The following is a 21774-nucleotide window of genomic DNA, read 5'->3' on the forward strand; positions in this document are numbered from 1 at the left end:
TGATTTTTTACTGTACAAATTTAAAAACTATTTCTGCAAGCATTCCTCCAGCCCTTTGGGTCTAGAACACAAGAAACAACGTTCTTTGAATGAAATTAACAGTAACGTCCACACTCTTTACTGCTTAGGTTGGAACTTCTATCTAGCATATAAAACCAGTTTATTAGATACTTGAGAGAATCAAATTCCCACAGTAATGTTTGCGGGAACTCCCTTGTGAGCCACCTATGAAGAATTCCTAACAGATAATAGAACTCCTTTACCATTAGCAAAATTGGCGCCTCACTGTAACCTTTGGGACAGGAATCTGAAACCAGAGATAAACAATTCCTTCATGGGCAGACATCAATTTTGGTCATGAGGACCATTCAGAGAGCATAGGAGATCTGCTTGCTAGAACAAAAAATAATACTTTCTCTGTGCATAAGGTCAAAAATAATAACAGAATTTTAACATATTACTCTCTTATCTGTGCATTGCCTCCAACAAGATTTTCCTAGAAGTACATGAAAAATCTTCAATCATCAGTGGCCTACAAGGTTAAAAAAAAAAAAAAAGTTATCAAGAACATATGAAAATAACTAGGACATTAAATATCATCAAATGGCCAGTTTTCATTTATTTTGAAAACTATGCAAAGACACCAGACAGTTTTAAAAAGGGTACAGTTAATATTTTATTGTCACTTATCAGATGGCAGTTAGGTATATAGTCTTCATACTTGATCCTTCCTTTTTGTAAATAAAAAAAATTACAAGTTTTAAACAGCCAAAGGCTGGTCATGTCTTCAGAAAACATGATTAGATTAATTCATTAATGGTGGCTTCAAGTTTTTCCTTATTAGCTCCAGAAAATTCACCCACCTGTTGAGAGAATATTGAATTGCCATTAGATGTAGCATTGCATCCCTATTTTGTATATCAGATATGACCACAGAATGGGCCTGGGGAGGAGAGGAAGTTAAGTATAAGCTTATTTAAAATTTATATCCATGGATAACACCCAGTTCTTTAAAGTTAAAAACAAACAAAAACAAAAGCCCCTCAAAAGTCAAGACTCAGTTTTTTTACACAAATACCTCTGAACAAAGATAAATGCACTGTGATATAAATATAAGCACCAATCACAGGGATTAATCACCAAATCCCTGTGATTTTAGTTTTAGCAAAGATCAATTATCAATGAGATGTCACATTATGTACGTAATGAAGAATGACATATTTAAATATTCTTGAAAAAACAGGGATGTGCTTCCCAATGTAAAGGGTAAGTCACTTCAGTTTCTTCTTTTATATATCATGCTTTCCTATCACCCAGCTGGTTTTCTTCAAGGTCAGATGTACCTACCTTCTGTCCCTTTTTAAAAAACTGGAAGGTTGGCATGCATTTGACTTCACACTCTGAAGCAACATCCTGGGGGGAAGGGAGGTGTAGAAAGAAGATAAAAATAAGACCATGAGGAGTGCTGAGCTCTGGTACCTGTGATCTAAAACCAGATTCTTTTTCCTGTTATGTACCCAGAACTCAGCGCCAATTTTTATATGCTTAAACAAGGACTACAATGGCAGCACAAAAGCCAAATTGGTTATATTCTCAATTAAAATTCTAATTAATACGTACTCTCATCTTTGAGAGATACTAGAATCAGATACTATACAGTGACTCAAATTGTTTAATCGAATTATTCCCAGTTGTACTGGAGTGAGGTACATAGATGATGATCATAAAGGCGAAAGTTTAGAGTTAGGGAGAGGAACAACTTATTTACAAAGGACTTGTTCAAGAATAAAGTCATGGGGATCTACAGGGACAGCTCCACACTGGTTTTTCTGTTATTGTTTTATAACCCCTACCTCTCAACACCTTGTTCACACCAGGTTTGGCGGGGGGAATGCCATGAAAAGGGTTTGGTTTGGACAAGAGTTTCAAGTGAACAGGTACATTAGGGATCAAATACATCAGCTCGGCACTGAAAAGAGGATCAGAAGAGAAGTGAAGAAAGAACCACACAGCCCTAACCAAGCAGCAAAAGCTGTGGAGGCCACCAACCACGGAGGCAGAACTCTGAGAAGCAGACCACGGTGACCAAAGCACTTTCACAGGAAAGGAAGGAAGGTCAGCTAAAAACACCGTGGTGACTTCCAGTTGGGGATTCAGGAGTAAGGGGCATGGGAATTAAAAATGGAGTGGTCCTAGGACTTCCCTGGCAGCGCAGTGGTTAAGACTTCGAGCTTCCACTGCAGGGGGCGTGGGTTCGATCCCTGGTTGGGGAACTAAGATCCCATATGCCAGGCTGCATGCCCCCCCCTCAAAAAAAAGGAGCGGTTCCTAGATTGAGCCACCAGTCAATGGTAGCACACCAGCCTAACTTCACCTGTTCCTCTGACGGGCAGAAAAGTGTGGTTTTACGTCTTTATGAAATTGCACGTGTCCTGTTGCCAGTTTGGGCAGGAAGGGTGGTGGACGCTGCTGTTTCCAGATAACCTTTACTTTTTCTTTAAATGCTGGGCAACAAGAAGCACAAGGGCAGTAATGGCTGCAATAAAACGGCTAGTATGTACTGAATGTCTACTATATTCCAGGCACTAAGTACTCACTGAAAGCAACAGTCATAAGGAAATTCCCAAGAACCTGTGATAAGACCATCCAAATGAAGATCATAACATTTTAATTGTACCAATTTACAATTCCAGAAATTCCCTTGTAGTCTGAGAATCCAGGATGGAAAATGGGGTGGAGAGTTGACAGGAAGACGATGAGCTGCACATGTCAAGGCTCTGGACCTTGAGGATGAGTAATTGGGAAACCAGAAGATGACAAGTTAGAAGGGTAGAAGGACTGGTTTAGCTAAAAGGTTGGAAACTGGTTGTCTAGGGGGCTGAAGCTGGTCTAGATATGTTACTTGGTTCATGTAAATGCTTAAAAAAAAAAAAATCTCTGAATTGCTTGAAGATTTGGAAACACTGGGCTGGCCCCTCCCAGCACTTGGAGAGCAGCAGTTTACTGCAGTCCCTTCCCTGTCTCTTCCTGACACTTGGAAGCCACCAGTTGGATACCATCTTTCATGCAAGCAGCTGGCGGAAGCCTCAAAAGAGGTGGGTGTTAGTTTTGTTTTTATAGTACCCACAGTGGAAGGGCTGTGGTCTGGAAAGTGTGAGCCACCCTTTCCGCCACTTCTAATCATAGAAACGTACAGGGGGTGCAACTGACCTGCATCACATATAAAAGCATGCGAAACAGGACCTGGAGATAAGTAAGGAAGAAGGAGTACAAGGACCTTGAGCTCACCTCCTCTCTCGAGCACACCAACATCACAACTCATTGTTAGACAACCATTGACAAAAACTGGAACCTATCAAAAAAGATACTCCACATCCAAAGACAACAGGACCTGGATACTGATCACAACCTTCAGATGAAAACGCTAATCCCAAAGCCTTATCAGCAGAAAATACAGGGTCCCAATCAATGGAAATGATAGTCTAATTGCTGTTCTCAGATTCTGGATGCCTTATACCTCTCCTAGCCAGAGTTTAGCATTCCCGCATTGGTACAACTGCCTAACTTACAATAAAATAAGACAAAAAACTAGAAACAAGATAAATGCTCAGAAGTGGTGTCAATGCTTTGAGAAAGACTTGAAGTGTGTTGTAAGTCATGTTCATATGTTTTACGTCTTAAAATTGCAGTCAAGGGCTTCCCTGGTGGTGCAGTGGTTAAGAATCCGCCTGCCAATGCAGGGGACATGGGTTCGAGCCCTGGTCCGGGAAGATCCCACATGCCGTGGAGCAACTAAGCCCATGCACCACAACTACTGAGCCTGTGCTCTAGATCCCGCGCACCTAGAGCCCGTGCTCCGCAACAAGAGAAGCCACTGCAACGAGAAGCCCGCGCACCACAACGAAGAGTAGCCCCCGCTCGCTGCAACTAGAGAAAGCCCACGCGCAGCAACAAAGACCCAGCACAGCCCAAAAAAAAAAAAAAAAATTGCAATCAAGTCTTTACTTGGTAAATTTTTAAAGCATTAAGAATTCTCTCTCATTGGGTAAGAAAGTGATTTTTTTTTTAAAGGTGATGCAGGATTCTGTACCATAATTGAATCCACCACACTGGGCTTTTAGGTTACGCACATTCTTGTGAATAAATTCAGACGCGTCCCAGGGCAAAAAACCTTAAAGTTGCTCAGTTTAAGAAGATCATTTTCAATTTTAATTATTTAGATAAGTATAATCTCACCTTTTTATGGTCCGAAAGCTGTCACTGTATGGATGGATCATTTTAACTCATCTGCTGGTTGATAATGTAAAAGGCTCAGATTTTGCCTAAGCATCTCTACACTATGGTTCAATCCCCACCCATGAAAGTAAGCATTGCTAAGGGGATGAAAATATTCACTTTAAAGGCTCTAGATACACATGATTAAACCACCTCCCAGTTTGAATGTGTCAGTTTATCAGTATGTATCATGATTTCTGACATCCAGTTTAAGACTTTTCATGTAACAGGATCCATCTGCCCTTCCCTACGCCAGTCACTGAAAGCATGTGCTCTGTTGGATTTAGGAGACTCCAGTTCTGTGAGTGAACTGTTCAGGCCCATTTCTGCAATGGCCACAGAGAAAAACAGTTAATCAAATTCTTAAGAATATAAGAACTGGGGCAGTTAATGTGCTTGACAGTGTATCACTTCTACATGTTCAGTATTTTCTAGAATTTATGTTTGGCTTTCTTCTAGATTGTATCTGGGGGTAAAGAATGAGGTAGAGATGCAACATCTTAACCCCAAATGGTTAACTGTTAATACATGGTTTAATAGATTCTATTCTTCTTTTTTGGACTTTTTAGTCTTGTCCATGGATCTACATACCTACTCTGGTTACAAGACCACACGGTTTTAATTATTGCTGCTAATGTACTTTATGGGGCCTGCCCCTTCCCATCCTCTATGACTTCCCTCCTAATTAGTTTTTTAAAATACTTTCCAGGATTTTCCTGACTACATTATTTCCGAATGTCATGATCAATTTCCCAAAAATGTTGGATGAATCTAAGAGTACTAACTAGCATTTTAATAATACTGAGTCAACATCCTGGAAGACAGTATATACCCATCTAGTAAAATCTTTTATGGACCTCAGTAAAGGTTAGTAGTTCTATAACTAATATTTGATCTCTACTGCCTCTGTTACTTTTTTTCTTTTGTTTTCTATTACTTGTTCTATGGACCAATTGGCCCACTCCTGTAGTGATTTGAAAGGCATGCACACTTAAAAATTAAGTAGTTACCTTTGAGGTTTTAAAAAACATTCTTGATCTCAAGTTTATCACTTCCCTCATTTAAAAACAGAAAGCTAGCCACTCTCTAATGACAGACCCAGGTCCTGCCATTTTTAAAAAAATAAACAATCTGGAACTTGTGTAGTCATATAAACACTGCCATAATCAGGATACAGAACTCTTCCCTCACTCCCATAAAACTTCCTCAGTAGCTTCTCTGTGGTCAAATACTCCCCCTTAGCCCCCACCCCCACTCTGTTCTCCATCCCTATAGTTTTAGCCCATCTCAGATTTTTATTAGTTTTTATTAGTAAGTGTAACGAGGCTACATTTTACCTTATTAACTTTTGTTTCATTGGTTTCTAGCTCAGCACTCTATATAGCCAAAATAACTTTAAATCTGCTGTTGTCACCTGTTATTAACTCATTCCTGGCTGTTCTCATCACGGAAACACATGGCATCCTAAAAGGTTGCAAAACTATCAGGCCTAAGTTACTTTGTTTCTTTTGAGCTTATAAGTATCATATTCTGTAGAGTTGGGAGCAGAGTCTGCTGTTAAGGAAATAAGATCAGTCAATCATTTTCAAAAGTAGTATTCACACTTCGCTATGCATACAGAGTTGTTTTGTGTGTGTACCACATTATATGTCCATGCCTCCTAACTGTCCATTTGAATCTATTACACCTAAAAGATCATCTCTTCCAGCCCAAGTGTTCAGAGATTTTTCTATTAAAACTAGGTGGTGTTTGCCCCAAAGATACTATAAACATTAAGTACCCTGAGTCTGCATGGACAGGAATTATCTGTATAAAAACAAATTCAGTCCTAAAATATTCCATCTATTTTAATGATATGATCTAATACTCAAAATAATGAATTGATGTCATTTTTATCCCTCATCTGATTCTTTTCGAGCCAAAATCAGGGGATGGTTTTATCTACAGCATTCCAAAGCAACAAAAAGAAGATCCACTCATGTAATTCATAAATTCCATGGGGGAAAAACAACTCATGGATTGATAATGAACTCCTTTTTGTTTGAATCACCTGCCTTGCTAACTCTGCTGAATGGCCAGGTAAGTAGGAACTGACAGACCATTGCTATGTGTATGGGGTAACCAAAGGGTTCTGGAATTCAATTTTTAATGCCGCAAAAAGTTGATGAGGCTATTTAGATGGTGTAATAGTTGTCATTAAGAGTATTAAAAAAACCACACACAAAAAATCATATGTTGCTCAAAGTGAAAGGTCCCCAACTTATGAGAAGGTCACTTCAAGGTCTAGAGGTCTACATACTTTTAGAGTGATGATGAGGATGACAACCACGTCTAAAGGAGGAGCTGTCATATTGAAGTCTGGGCCTGCTCTGCACACCTACTTCCCAAAGGTTTTGGATTGAGGCAGAAAGCATTGGTCCTGGCCCCAGCACCATAGAGGGGCCAAATCCACAGGCTCTACCTCAATCGACCTTTTTGTTTTGTTTTGTTTTTTTGCGGTACGCGGGCCTCTCACTGTTGTGGCCTCTCCTGTTGTGGAGCACAGGCTCCGGATGCGCAGGCTCAGCGGCCATGGCTCACGGGCCCAGCTGCTCCGTGGCATGTGGGATCTTCCTGGACCAAGGCACGAACCCGTGTCCCCTACATCGGCAGGCGGACTCTCAACCACTGCGCCATCAGGGAAGCCCTCAATCGACCTTTTACCCTTCTGTGTTGCAGTCCCATTATCTGTTCAGGGGGGATGCTGATAAAAATAGTTCTCATGGTCACTGCCTGGATGAAATGATACAATGTAGGCAGAGGGCTTAGTGCAGCCTCTAGCATATGTTAGTATTTCCAAATAAAAATGTATTCACTTGCTGTCTGATAGGGTCAGTACCAGTTTCTTTAGTCCTTTCCAGGTGCCATTTTCACCTGGCTAAGGTGATGAGATTTAAAAAAATAAGTTAGGTTAAAATAGGGAGCAAGAGTTTTTTCACAAACACATGCTGTCTACTCTTACTTAAAACAAAAACCCAGGACTTCCCTGGTGGCGCGGTGGTTGGGAGTCTGCCTGCCGATGCAGGGAACGCAGGTTCGTGCCCCGTTCTGGGAAGATCCCACATGCTGTGGAGCGGCTGGGCCCGTGAGCCGTGAGCCATGGCCCCTGAGCCTGTGTGTCCGGAGCCTGTGCTCCGCAACGGGAGGGGCCACAACAGCGAGAGGCCCGCGTACTGCAAAAAACGAAAACAAAAACCCAGGACACATCAGAAAAACTTTACTTGACAACCATACCAATTCATTCATTCTTCACCTACCACAGGTCAGACAGGTGTGCTGATAAAGAGGAAACAAAGGCGAATAAGACAGGGTCCCTGATCCCAAGAAACTGACAGACTAATGAAGACACAGACACAAAGATCATTATAGTAATAGCTAAGCGTACTGAATGCTTATCACGCGCCAGGCACTGCTCTAAGCACTTCACAGGTCTTATCTCACACGATCCTGACAAGTGCCTTCCATGCTGGATTAACGCTGCCATTTAACAGAGGCGCAACCTGAGGCACAGAACAGATAACGTCACCAAGCCCACAGCGCTAATAAGGGACACGATCCTCCCACTGGACAACCATCAATCCACGAAAAGGAGGGGCAGAGGACACCAGGGGGACACAGAGGAAGGGAACAAACCTAGTCTGGGCATAAAAGGGAGTAACTAGAGGAGAATTCCTGGAGAGGATGTGAAGCTTAAGTCAAGGAGCTTGTCCGGCAAGAAAGAAAGATGAGAAATGTGCTGGGAATAAGCAATGTGGTACTGGGAGGTGCCCACAGGCTTAGAAAATACTGCCATACGTTTCCCCACCCCAGCCCCACCCTTTTTATAGACCCTTCTGGACCTTTTGCAGGATTTCCATGTATGTTTGCTCAATGAATAATCAACCTTACAAGGTTGGTGGGAGCAGGTATCAAGATCTGGTCATGGAAGAACCAAGGTTCAAGGGATACGAGAAATGAGCCTAAAGCAGACGTCACTGGGCCAGGACTGGAAGCCAGGTCGAGCACCTTTGTTGCCACTTCATACCCTAACCCACTCCTGCCCTGCTGGGGCTAAGCAAACCTGCCCACACACGTTTAAATCCCTGCTCTGCTACTTACTAACTGTAACTCCACGGTCAACCTGGGCATGATGACAGGACAAAGGATTAAATGAATCCATACTTGTTACGCACAAAGAACACTGCGCCTGGTCCCAAGTGCTAAACGAGCATTTGTTAAATTAAACCAATCTTGAAATGTTCCCCCCAATTCTTCTCTCAGCTCTCGAATCAGGCATCTTGGTGTCTGGTCTCTTCAATTTCCGTTTGTCGAGCATCTCAGAATGTTAGGTAGATTACTTGGGCTTTTAGAATGACAGGTGACATTTTATTTTAGGATGTGATGTACTTAGCTCCTGACATCTAGGATTAAGCTCATAATTGGCACAATTACCTGTTCTTCTGAAATAAACTTTTTAACTAGGGTTGTAATTCTAGTGTTTTACTTATTTATGAGAACAAGCAATGTGTAATTCAGAGAAAAAGGCCAATGCAAAAAGCTCAACATTATTCCAAATTTCCAGCCACATACCTGACAGTCATCCACGTCTACTTCGAGGAACACTACGTTGGAATACTTTTCCGAGAGAGACTAGAAAATTAGAAAAAAAATCCACAAAGATTTAGCAGTGGGTAATGGCAGCCAACACCCTGAAGCTTCTTAAATGGAAACTTAAAAGTAGGGACTAAAGATCCCAATATTTAGGGACAGGTAAGCATAAAAGACATTTTCCCTGAATCAAATTCTCCTTGGTATAAAATAATTTGAAACATCAACGCTGATTCCTGAACTTCAAATAGGGCCCATGTTTCACTGTGAAGAAAAACAAAACCACTTAAGCCAACCAAATAAACTTCTGAAAGTCGTCTTCAATAGGCTGTATGTGTCAAACCTAAACTGTTATGCTATGATTTTTAGACCAAAGACCCGACAACAAAACCTCTAACTGTCCTTCTTTCCTAGCTTTGTGACCACCAACCCCAGACACACAAATAGTTTACAAAAGCAGAAGTTGGCTAATAAATACTTACATGAAAGAAAGGCTTGATCATTTTGCAAGGCCCACACCACGTGGCTGAGAAGTCGACTACTACGAGTTTCTCTCCCGCACTGTTCAAGGCTTCCTGAAAAGCATACTAAGGGAAAGAGAAAAGCAGATGTTAAGTTACGTTTATTTCCGAAAGCCCTGATAAAATGCGACACAAAACACAATTTGGAGGTCCTGCTTTCAGGGCCTATTTTTTTAATAAAAAAAGGAAAACAAAGCAAATAAACTGTTTGAGGAAATCCTACTGTGGTGTAATGTTATTTGATAAGGTGAAACAAATACGATGTATACAGTGTATCAATATTCATGTCTTCATAAATATAAAGTATTAATTGGTTAATCCACATCCAAACTAAGTAAATGAAAGGAAAATAAAGACATTTGTATTAAAAATGTTTCCACATCTGGACTTCCCTGGTGGCGCAGTGGTTAAGAATCCGCCTGCCAATGCAGGGGACACGGGTTCGAGCCTTGGTCTGAGCCTTGTGGCGCACAACTAAGCCTGTGCGCCACAACTACTGAGCCTGCATGCCACAACTACTGAAGCCCATGCGCCCAGAGCCCATGCTCTGCAACAAGAGAAGCCACCGCAATGAGAAGCCCGCACACCGCAATGAAAAGTGGCCCCCACTCGCCACAACTAGAGAAAGCCGGCGAGCAGCAACAAAGACACAACGCAGCCAAAAAAACATAAATACATAAAATAAATTTATATAAAAAAAGTTTCCACATCAAATCTAGGTATAATATATGGTAGACATTCACTAAATGCTCATTGATCCAAGGAATCACACTTCAATTGAATAAGTCACAAAGGCATAGACTCTTGCAACTAAAACACCACAAGTCATTTTAAAAACTAAAACTTTTTGATTAAGCTAATATTGTCTATGGTAGAACATCCAAAAGGTAAAAAAAATAAATATCAAGGAAAAGAACCTTCTCCACACCCTTACACCCACTGTTGACATTAAGCATATGTCCTTATACTCTTTTTAGTGGAGTTTCCAGAATTGAGATCATACATACTATCGTTGATTTCTGCCTTCATTGTTGACCAAATGAAAGTTTTAGTCCCTTGTGAAGGGAATCTTCTTTGTTATTTTTCGTAAGCCATGCTTGTTGAATAAAATTCCACCAGTAGAAATGATCAAGAAATCCCTTACCACCAGCCTCCCTGAATAATTTACCAATGGTTTTGATACTGTAACCCTAGCAACCTAACCTTCTAGTTAACAAGGGACGACTCTTTTTTAACCACAGTCAGCTGGTGCTGACCAAAACCAAGGCCATGAAGAGAAATCAAAACACAAACATCTATATCTGAAGTCTTGGTTTTCTTCACGGGGGGGAAAAATGCCAGTCACATTGGTTTAATTAAAAACCAACACCACGCCCCCCCCCCCTCTGAAAGCTAAGAATCAGATCAGATTTGGTCCAAGTAAAGAAGAAAGTAAATAATGCACCATTAACGAAAAAAAACTAAAGTGAATTCCTCTGAAGTTACTGCTCTAGATTTCTACTTTCTGCCTCCTGTTTATTGGGGAAAACAATTCACGAATGGTGTTTCCTGGAATGGGTAGGTCATGACTTCTGTACCCATTTCAGTTATGCAGGTACAAACCTGCATACAAACAAACACACCACACCTTTGGGCGTGGGGAGGTGTGTGTGTGTAGTGGAGGTGGCACACAGAGAGTAAGAAGTACAGAAATTGTTTTCCCAAACCATCACCGATTTTTTCCAGATGAATTTCCTTCAAAGCCTTCCCTAATGTGATTTTTTCAGGTCAAACCAGCCATTCTTTACTGCAAGATCCAGGTAAGACAGGGAAATAAAGATTGACAACGTCTGGTCAGATGAATCCATGGTTTTGTAAACATGGTTGGCCCTCAGTAAATACAGGTGAGGTTACTCTCAACCTAGAATATTTTTCAGCAATAACTTTTGGCTTCACTGAACATGAGTCACAGAGCCAGGTACATGTAGGACTTCATGACAAGTTCTATTCTCTGGATACTAAAGTTTGCCTAAAACAGACATCAGTGTGAAAATGATTCAATACTATCTGACTAAGAAGCAAACCATAATTTCTAGCTCCCAGAAACTACCAGTGAGGATTGATAAAGGTCCCCATCACTAACACAAACATTCTGAAAACAAAACAATGTATTTGGGTCAGATAAATAAGAGCAGCACCTAGCATCTCTTTTCCTAAACACACCCATTCCAAAGGTAATCAACAGGCATAAGAGTGGTTTATGAAAAAGCATTCAGCAAAGTGCCTGTGTGTTGAAGTTGGGAGTTCAAGAAAAGGCAGCAGGGACGTCCCTGGTAGCGCAGTGGTTAAGAATCTGCCTGCCCATGTAGGGTACATGGGTTCAAGCCCTGGTCCGGGAAAATCCCACGTGCCGAGGAGCAAATAGGCCTGCACGCCACAACTACTGAGCTTGCACTCTAGAACCCGTGAGCCACAACTACTGAGCCCGAGTGCCACAACTACTGAAGCCTGCGCACCTAGAGCCCGTGCTCCGCAACAAGAGAAGCCACTGCAATGAGAAGCCCATGCACCGCAACAAAGAGTAGCCACTGCTCAACACAACTAGAGAGAGCCTGCGCACAGCAACAAAGACCCAACAGACAAAACTAATAAATAAATTAAAAATATGTATATATAAAATGAGTAACAATCCTGCAGCCTGTGGAACAAAAACCACATTCACAGAAAGACAAAATGAAAAGGCAGAGGGCTATGTACCATATGAAGGAACAAGATAAAACTCCAGAAAAACAACTAAATGAAGTGGAGATAGGCAACCTTCCAGAAAAAGAATTCAGAATGATGATAGTGAAGATGATCCAGGACCTCGGAAAAAGAATGGAGGCAAAGATCGAGAAGATGCAAGAAATGTTAAACAAACACCTAGAAGAATTAAAGAACAAACAAACAGAGATGAACAAGACAATAACTGAAACGAAAACTACACTAGAAGGAGTCAATAGCAGAATAACTGAGGCAGAAAAACGAATAAGTGATCTGAAAGAGAGAATGGTGGAATTCACTGCTGCAGAACAGAATAAAGAAAAAAGAATGAAAAGAAATGAAGACAGCCTAAGAGACCTCTGGGACAACATTAAACACAACAACATTCACATTATAGGGGTCCCAGAAGGAGAAGAGAGAGAGAAAGGACCAGAGAAAATATTTGAAGAGATTATAGTCAAAAACTTCCCTAACATGGGAAAGGAAATAGCCACCCAAGTCCAGGAAGCACAGCAAGTCCCATACAGGATAAACCCAAGGAGAAACATGCCGAGACACATAGTAATCAAATGGGCAAAAATTAAAGACAAAGAAAACTTATTGAAAGCAGCAAGGGAAAAACGATAAATAACATACAAGGGAAATCCCATAAGGTTAACAGCTGATTTCTCAGCAGAAACTCTACAAGCCAGAAGGGAGTGGCATAATATACTTAAAGAGATGAAAGGGAAGAACCTACAACCAAGATTACTCTACCCAGCAAGGATCTCATTCAGATTCTATGGAGAAATCAAAAGCTTTACAGACAAGCAAAAGCTAAGAGAATTCAGCACCACCAAACCAGCTCTACAGCAAATGCTAAAGGAACTTCTCTAAGTGGGAAACACAGGAGAAGAAAAGGACCTACAAAAACAAACCCAAAACAATTAAGAAAATGGTCATAGGAACAAATATATCAATAATTACCTTAAACGTGAATGGATTAAATGCTCCAACCAAAAGACATAGGCTTGCTGAATGGATACAAAAACAAGACCCATATATATGCTGTCTACAAGAGACCCACTTCAGACCTAGGGACACATACAGAGACTGAAAGTGAGGGGATGGAAAAAGATATTCCATGCAAATGGAAATCAAAAGAAAGCTGGAGTAGCTATACTCATATCAGATAAAATAGACTTTAAAGTAAGGAATGTTACAAGAGACAAGGAAGGACACTACATAATGATCAAGGGATCAATCCAAAAAGAAGATATAAAAATTACAAAAATATATGCACCCAACATAGGAGCACCTCAATACATAAGGCAACTGCTAACAGCCATAAAAGGGGAAATCGACATTAACACAATAATAGTGGGGGACTTTAACACCTCACTTACACCAATGGACTGATCATCCAAAATGAAAATAAATAAGGAAACAGAAGCTTTAAATGACACAATAGACCAGATAGATTTAACTGATATTTATAGGACATTCCATCCAAAAACAGCAGATTACACTTTTTTCTCAAGTGCGCATGGAACATTCTCCAGGACAGATCACACCTTGGGTCACAAATCAAGCCTCAGTAAATTTAAGAAAACTGAAATCATATCAAACATCTTTGCTGACCACAACACTATGAGATTAGAAATGAATTACAGGGGAAAAAACGTAAAAAACAAACACATGGAGGCTAAACACGTTACTAAATAACCAAGAGATCACTGAAGAAATCAAAGAGGAAATTAAAAAATACCTAGAGACAAATGACAATGAAAACACGACGATCCAAAACCTATGGGATGCAGCAACAGCAGTTCTAAGAGGGAAGTTTACAGCTATACAAGCCTACCTAAAGAAACAAGAAAAATCTCAAACAATCTAACCTTACACCTGAAGGAACTAGAGAAAGAAGAACAAACAAAACCCAAAGTCAGCAGAAGGAAAGAAATCATAAAGATCAGAGCAGATGGGCTTCCCTGGTGGCGCAGTGGTTGGGAGTCTGCCTGCCGATGCAGGGGACACGGGTTCGTGCCCCGGTCTGGGAAGGTCCCACATGCCGCGGAGCGGCTGGGCCTGTAAGCCATGGCTGCTGGGCCTGCATGTCCGGAGCCTGTGCTCCGCAGCGGGAGAGGCCACAGCAGTGAGGGGCCCACGTACTGCCAAAAAAAAAAAAAAAAAAAAAAAAAAAGATCAGAGCAGAAATAAATGAAATAGAAATAAAGAAAACAATAGCAAGGATCAATAAAACTAAAAGCTGGTTCTTTGAGAAGATAAACAAAATTGACAAACCATTAGCCAGACTCATCAAGAAAAAGAGGGAGAGGACTCAAATCAATAAAATTAGAAACGAAAAAGAAGTTACAACAGACACCGCAGAAATACAAAGCATCCTAAGAGACTACTACAAGCAACTCTATGCCAATAAAATGGCCAACCTGGAAGAAATGGACGAATTCTTAGAAAGGTATAACCTTCCAAGACTGAACCAGGAAGATACAGAAAATATGAACAAACCAATCACAAGTAATGAAATTGAAACTGTGATTAAAAATCTTCCAACAAACAAAAGTCCAAGACCAGATGGCTTCACGGGTGAATTCTATCAAACATTTAGAGAAGAGCTAACACCCATCCTTCTCAAACTCTTCCAAAAATTGCAGAGGAAGGAACACTCCCAAACTCATTCTATGAGGCCATCATCACCCTGATACCAAAACCAGACAAAGATACTACAAAAAAAGAAAATGACAGACCAATATCACTGATGAATATAGATGCAAAAATCCTCAATAAAATACTAGCAAACAGAATCCAACAACACAATAAAAGGATCATACACCATGATCAAGTGAGATTTATCCCAGGGATGCAAGGATTCTTCAATATATGTAAATCAATCAATTCGATACACCATATTAACAAATTGAAGAAGAAAAACCATATGATCATCTCAATAGATGCAGAAAAAGCTTTTGACAAAATTCAACATCCATTTATGATAAAAACTCTCCAGAAAGTGGGCATAGAGGGAACCTACCTCAACATAATAAAGGCCATATACGACAAACCCACAGCAAACGTCATTCTCAATGGTGAAAAACTGAAAACATTTCCTCTAAGATCAGGAACAACACAAGGATGTCCACTCTCACCACTATTATTCAACATAGTTTTGGAAGTTTTAGCCACAGCAATCAGAGAAGAAAAAGAAATAAAAGGAATACAAATTGGAAAAGAAGAAGTAAAACTGTCACTATTTGCAGATGACATGGTACTATATATAGAGAGAATTCTAAAAATGCCACCAGAAAACTACTAGAGCTAATCAATGGATTTGGTAAAGTTGCAGGATACAAAATTAATGCACAGAAATCCCTTGCATTCCTATACACTAATGATGAAAAATCTAAAAGAGAAATTAAGGAAACACTCCCATTTACCATAGCAACAAAAAGAATAAAATACCTAGGAATAAACCTATCTAAGGAGACAAAAGACCTGTATGCAGAAAACTATAAGACACTGATGAAAGAAATTAAAGATGATACCAAGAGATGGAGAGATATACCATGTTCTTGGATTGGAAGAATCAACATTGTGAAAATGATGATACCGCCCAAAGCAATCTACAGATTGAATGCAATCCCTATCAAATTACCAATGGCATTTTTTACGGAACTACAACAAAAAAATCTTAAAATTTGTATGGAGACACAGAAGACCCCGAATAGCCAAAGCAGTCTTGAGGGAAAAAAATGGAGCTGAAAGAATCAGACTCCTGACTTCAGACTATACTACAAAGCTACAGTAATCAAGACAATATGGTACTGACACAAAAACAGAAACATAGATCAATGGAACAAGATAGAAAGCCCAGAGATAAACCCATGCACCTATGGTCAACTAATCTATGACAAAGGAGGCAAGGATATACAATGGAGAAAAGACAGTCTCTTCAATAAGTGGTGCTGGGAAAACTGGACAGCTACATGTAAAAGAAGGAAATTAGAACACTCCCTACACCATAAACAAAAATAAACTCAAAATGGATTCGAGACCTAAATGTAAGACTGGACACTATAAAACTCTTAGAGGAAAACATAGGAAGAACACTCTTTGACAGAAATCACAGCAAGATGTTTTTTGATCCACCTCCTAGAGTAATGGGAATAAAAACAAAAATCAACAAATGGGACCTAATGAAACTTAAAAGCTTCTGCACAGCAAAGGAAACCATAAACAAGACGAAAAGACAACCCTCAGAATGGGAGAAAGTATTTGCAAACGAATCAATGGACAAAGGATTAATCTCCAAAATATATAAACAGCTCATGCAGCTCAATATTAAAGAAACAAACAACCCAATCCAAAAATGGGCAGAAGATGTAAACAGACATTTCTCTAAAGAAGATATACAGATGGCCAAGAAGCACATAAAAAGCTGCTCAACATCACTAATTATTAGAGAAATGCAAATCAAAACTACAATGAGGTATCACCTCACACCAGTTAGAATGGGCATCATCAGAAAATCTACAAACAACAAATGCTGGAGAGGGTGTGGAGAAAAGGGAACCCCTTGCACAGTTGGTGGGAATGTAAACTGATACAGCCACTATGGAGAACAGTATGGAGGTTCCTAAGAAACTAAAAATAGAATTACCATAGGATCCAGCAATCACACTACTGGGCATATACCCAGAGAAAACCATAATTCAAAAAGACACATGCACCCCAATGTTCACTGCAGCACTATTTACAGTAGCCAGGTCATGGAAGCAACCTAAATGCCCATCGAAATTGAGTCATTTGCTGAGACATGGATGGATCTAGAGACTGTCATACAGAGTGAAGTAAGTCAGAAAGAGAAAAACAAATATCATACATTAACGCATGTATGTGGAACCTAGAAAAATGGTACAGATGAACCGGTTTGCAGGGCAGAAGTTGAGACACAGATGTAGGGAACAAATGTATGGACACCAAGCGGGGGGAAACCGCAGGGGGATGGGGATTGTGGTGTGCTGAACTGGGCGATTGGGATTGACATGTACACACTGTTGTGTATAAAACTGATGACTAATAAGAACCTGTTGGGGCTTCCCGGGTGGCGCAGTGGTTGAGCGTCCGCCTGCTGATGCAGGGGACACAGGTTTGTGCCCCAGTCCGGGAGGATCCCACGTGCCGCGGAGCGGCTGGGCCCGTGAGCCATGGCCGCTGGGCCTGTGTGTCCGGAGTCCGTGCTCCGCAATGCGAGAGTCCACGGCAGTGAGAGGCCCGCGTACCGCAAAAAAAAAAAAAAAAAAAAAAAAAGAACCTGCTGTATAAAAAAAATAAAATTAAATCTAAAAAATTTTTAAAAATGAATAAAATACTATTAGAAAAAAAGAAGAAAAGAAATGGCAGTAGCCATTCTTCAAAAAACTTGATTTCTTCCTCCTCACTTTTACAGTCCATTAACACACTTGGAGCGGAAATGGATCCCAGTGGCTCTAAACTACCAAAACCTCAGAGTTGTCTTGGATGGCCCACGGCACGAAGTCCATCAGGATGAAAAGCTAAAGTGTACTCAAAATTTACAAGAAACATTAGCTTAGCTTTTGATTGACTCTGGATCATAGTTTTGAACATCAACTAATTATCAGGGACTTTGGGCCCCAGGCCATAGTGCTTTTCTGGGTGATGAATTTACTGTCACCCTTGTACCTCTTGGTATTGATGAGGGGAGGAGGGTGCCACAATTACGAGAACTAAAATAGGGAAAGACTGAAATGTGCTCCAGGAACCAATTTTCTGCTTGTAGTGTTTGGATTCTGAAACAATTCATATAGACCAAAGATTTCTCACTCCTTTCATAGGTTTTCAGATGTTCTACTCATGAGGTCACCAGACTCTGCAGAAGACCATCCGCTCCTCCCCTCATAGACTGTTGTTTGTCACTCAGTAGACACTGAATAAAAATATGTGGAAAAAACTCAATATTAAGGCTCTCTCTTTTCTTCTTTTTTTAAATAAATTTATTTATTTTTGGCTGCATTGGGTCTTCGTTGCTGCACATGGGCTTCTCTCTAGTTGCAGCGAGCAGGGACTTCTCTTCGTTGTGGTGCACAGGCTTCTCACTGCGGTGGCTTCTCATTGCAGAGCATGGGCTCTAGGCGTGCTGGCTTCAGTAGTTGTGGCACGCAGACTCAGTAATTGTGGCGCACAGGCTTAGTTGCTCTGTGGCATGTGGGATCTTCTCGGACCAGGGCTCGAACCCATGTCTCCTGCACTGGCAGGCGGATTCTCAACCACTGCGCCACCAGGGAAGCCCAAGGCACTCTCTTTTCAACCAATGAAAAGGTTGTTAATAAGTCATAAAAGGTTCACATCCCTTGACCCTGCACTCAAGACCCTAACCTGAGGAAACAGCCTGAACTCTGTATAAAGGCTTATGAACAGAAACATTCACTGAAGCGTGGAAAACTGCCCAAATGTCCAGCAATGTCTTCCGATATTGAAATGATCGCAAAAAGCTGCTAATTACACGGAAAGTGTTCAGGCTAAATTAGACGACAAACACACAGCTCGGAAATAAAAACAACCTCAACTATTTTGTGGTTGCGTCTAAGAAATAGATCTCTCTTTCCAAACTTTCTACAACGATCTTTATGTTTTCTGGTTGTAAAAGGAACAAAAAGATAAGGAACCATTAACAGACAAACTTCCATTTCCAAAGCTAACCCCAGCACCTAAACCAGGTCGGGGCACTCGACCCGCCTTTCCCCTGCTTTACTGGGGTGGGCGGTATCGCAGGGTAAACGGTTTCGTCCCACTGTTTGAGCAACATCAGTTTTCTCCCACTCAGTTTTGTGCCTCAGCATTTAACATCCACTCCTTGAGGGGCCACAGTACACCAGACACTGTTAGGCTCTGAGTTTTCCAAGCAGGAGGGTATTAAGTTTGCAATAACTCTCGACATGGAACACTTTTTGTCTTGGTCATTCCTAAAAGGACAGAACCGCCGTCTGGGTACCAGAAAGCCGACGAGCACACAACGGGGCGCGGCCGCTCTCAGGGGCACTCCTGGCTCTAGCGAAACCCACCGACCACGAAATTCACCGTGGGTGAATCACAGATGGGTAGGGCAGTGAAGGTCCCTGGGCCCAGCCTTGCGGACTGAGTCATTCCAAAGCCAGAGCTGCCGGAAACACGCCCTGCGCCGCAGGAGGAGGAGTCCCGAGGGCGCGGCCCGGACTTCACCTCATTGACGCCACCTGGGCCCCTAGGGCCGGACTTGTACAAGCGAAAGGGTTCGGGGGGTGTCTCCAGCCCGGAACCGCTCCCTTCGCGCGGATGCAACACGCGTCAGCTCTGCGGCCGAGCAGTGCTGGAGGCAGCCGGGGGTGTCCGGGCTAAATCCACTCCCCAGGGAGCTCACTGCACCCAGCGCGGGTGGATCACGCCGCTCTCCGGGGAGAGTGGCAGCCAGCAAGCCCCGGCTTTCTCCAAGGAGCCCTCCACCTCCTTGCCCGGGCCCGTGTCCGGATACAAATGGGGGCCAAAGGCAGACTCCCTCCATCCTTCACCCAATCGCGGTTTCCCGGCTGGGGTGGGGAGGGGGCGGAGGCGCAATGGAGGACTCCAGGGCGCTCCCCACGCGCGTGCATCCCCCGGGCGCATAGGTTACCCGGACCTAGCCCTCCAGGGCACGCTCCACCGCCCCGGGAGCGCCCAGGCCCGGGCTCCTCGCAGTCCCAGGCCGAGTCGCCGCGTCCCCTTCCTCCAGGGATGCGAAGGGGCGGCCTGCCCACCTCCGGCCCACCGCCTACTCCACCTGCCGGGGCTGCGCGCCGCGCCCTGGCCGGCCCCGGAACGCTTACCTTGCTCTCAATCTGCTTCACCATCTTGGCTGCTGCTGTCTGACTAGCGACCTTACACTGGAATACACGGAAGCGGACCCAAGGCACCGGACGAAGCTTGGAGAGCGCGCAGCCCGCTTTCCCTTTATAGCAACGGTGGGCGGGGCGGGCGGGCGCGCGCGGCGTAAGTGTAGCGGGGGCGCGCCCGCTGGGGCCTCCCGGGCCCGCCTAGGCGTCTGGGCTACGCCCCGCCTCCCGGATGCGGCCGGACGGGGGCGGGACCGCCGGCAGGGGCGGGGCCGGAGGGGCAGGGCTGGGGCGGGCGCGGGGCGGAGCTCCTGGGAGTCCTCTGGGCTGGAGACCTTCGGCGCCTCCCACCTGTACCCCACCTGGGAGTGGGGATGCGTGACGTAAAGGGCGCCTGCACTATGCATGGCGGGCGGAGGCCACCCAATGAGCTACAGGGTCACCTGGGAAGGGGCCAGCCAGCCCTTAATCGGACGCGCCCAGGCTCGAGAAGAGGCCACCTACGATTTCTCGGAAAGGCCCGTCGCACCCCTGCCCGCCAGCCCCGCGAACCCCACAAAATGCTGAGTAACGATCACCAGGAAGTGTTTCTGCTTGTGCACCTCCGCCTCCTTACCGGAGTTTATCGCGAAGGTTCTCTTCTCTTCCCTCCTTCCTGTTTTTTTCACTTTAACGGGGAACCTGCTGCTCCAGCGTGACACAGCATTTTAGTGCGGTAGTGACGGCCGGGAGGTGGCTGGGATCCTGCGAAGCAGACAGCTAATGCGGGTTGAAAGTCCCGCCGGAGTGACGCAGCTGTGACCCTGAGCAGGCGTTGACCTCCCGGTGCCTCAGTTTTCCTTTCTGTAAAATGAGAATCATGATGGTCCCTAACTCCTGGCGGTGGTGTTTTGAGGATTAAGTAAAGTGCTTGTAAAGTGATTAGGAGAGTGCTTGGCACATGGTAGGCACTCAAAAAGTAGTTATAATTAAAGCTGTTGTGAGCACTAATTAGTCGTGGTTGGTGTCATGTGTTGGCAGGACTGGGGATTGTGGAAGGCGATTGGGGATTGCTAGCTGGCGTTGTGAAGCCAGGAGGGAAGCTGGGAGTGGAAATGGGCAAGTTGTTGAGCTGGAATGAGAGCCAGGAGGCTGGAAAGTCGTGGAATGCTGTTGGGGTAGGAGGGCGGAGCACGATTTTTCAGGTGGAGGCACTCTGGATGCAGCTCATCTAGGTGTGATTGGCTGGGATGGTGAAACTGCTCCCTGGCTTCCTTCCGTCTGCTCTTTCAAACAGAGAGGAGGGAAGGAAAACAGGTTTTGAACCTCTTGTGCAAAGTTTCTACAAGGTTGAGGAACACGGTCCATGGGTAAGGATATAGACAAGGGACACATTCTAAAGACAGTCCTAGACAAAGGGAGGATGGGCTGGCTTGAATGCAGCAACCTTCCCGTAGAGAATAAGAATAGTGGGGCAGAGAAGAGGCCTGACGGGGTACCAGGAGCACAATACAAAATTTGCTTTGCTTCTGCTGTGTCTTCAGCCCAACTTACATCCCAGCTTCTGGGCCTATTAGTTGGTACATTTACATGGGAGATGACAATAAATATTTGAGCTGTAGGAAGTGGAGGTACAGATCTCCATTGGCCATCCAAACCACCCTCAGCTGACATCTCCTCTTCAAGGACCTTCCAAATGTCCAGGACCGATGTAGAGAGGGGATTATGGGGGATGCTACAATTACAGGGAACAGGGAACTGGCAGGCGA

General features: G+C 43.2%; 2 protein-coding genes across 2 annotated transcripts in view; both read right to left on the reverse strand.

Moving 5' to 3' along the window:
- LOC101275752 (thioredoxin domain-containing protein 8) overlaps positions 1-21774 on the reverse strand; it is a 709525-nt gene that overhangs the window by 622017 nt on the left and 65734 nt on the right. The gene's annotated exons all lie outside the window — the stretch shown is intronic.
- TXN (thioredoxin) lies at positions 595-20178 on the reverse strand. The gene is made up of 5 exons (XM_004269349.3): positions 20021-20178; positions 9384-9488; positions 8884-8943; positions 1348-1413; positions 595-863 (listed from the first exon to the last, which is right to left on the reverse strand). The coding sequence occupies exons 1-5, from the start codon at positions 20042-20044 to the stop codon at positions 801-803; spliced, it is 318 nt and encodes a 105-aa protein (XP_004269397.1). The 5' UTR covers positions 20045-20178; the 3' UTR covers positions 595-800.

The sequence above is a fragment of the Orcinus orca genome, chromosome 6, assembly GCF_937001465.1.
Source record: "Orcinus orca chromosome 6, mOrcOrc1.1, whole genome shotgun sequence".
Classification (NCBI taxonomy): domain Eukaryota; kingdom Metazoa; phylum Chordata; class Mammalia; order Artiodactyla; family Delphinidae; genus Orcinus; species Orcinus orca.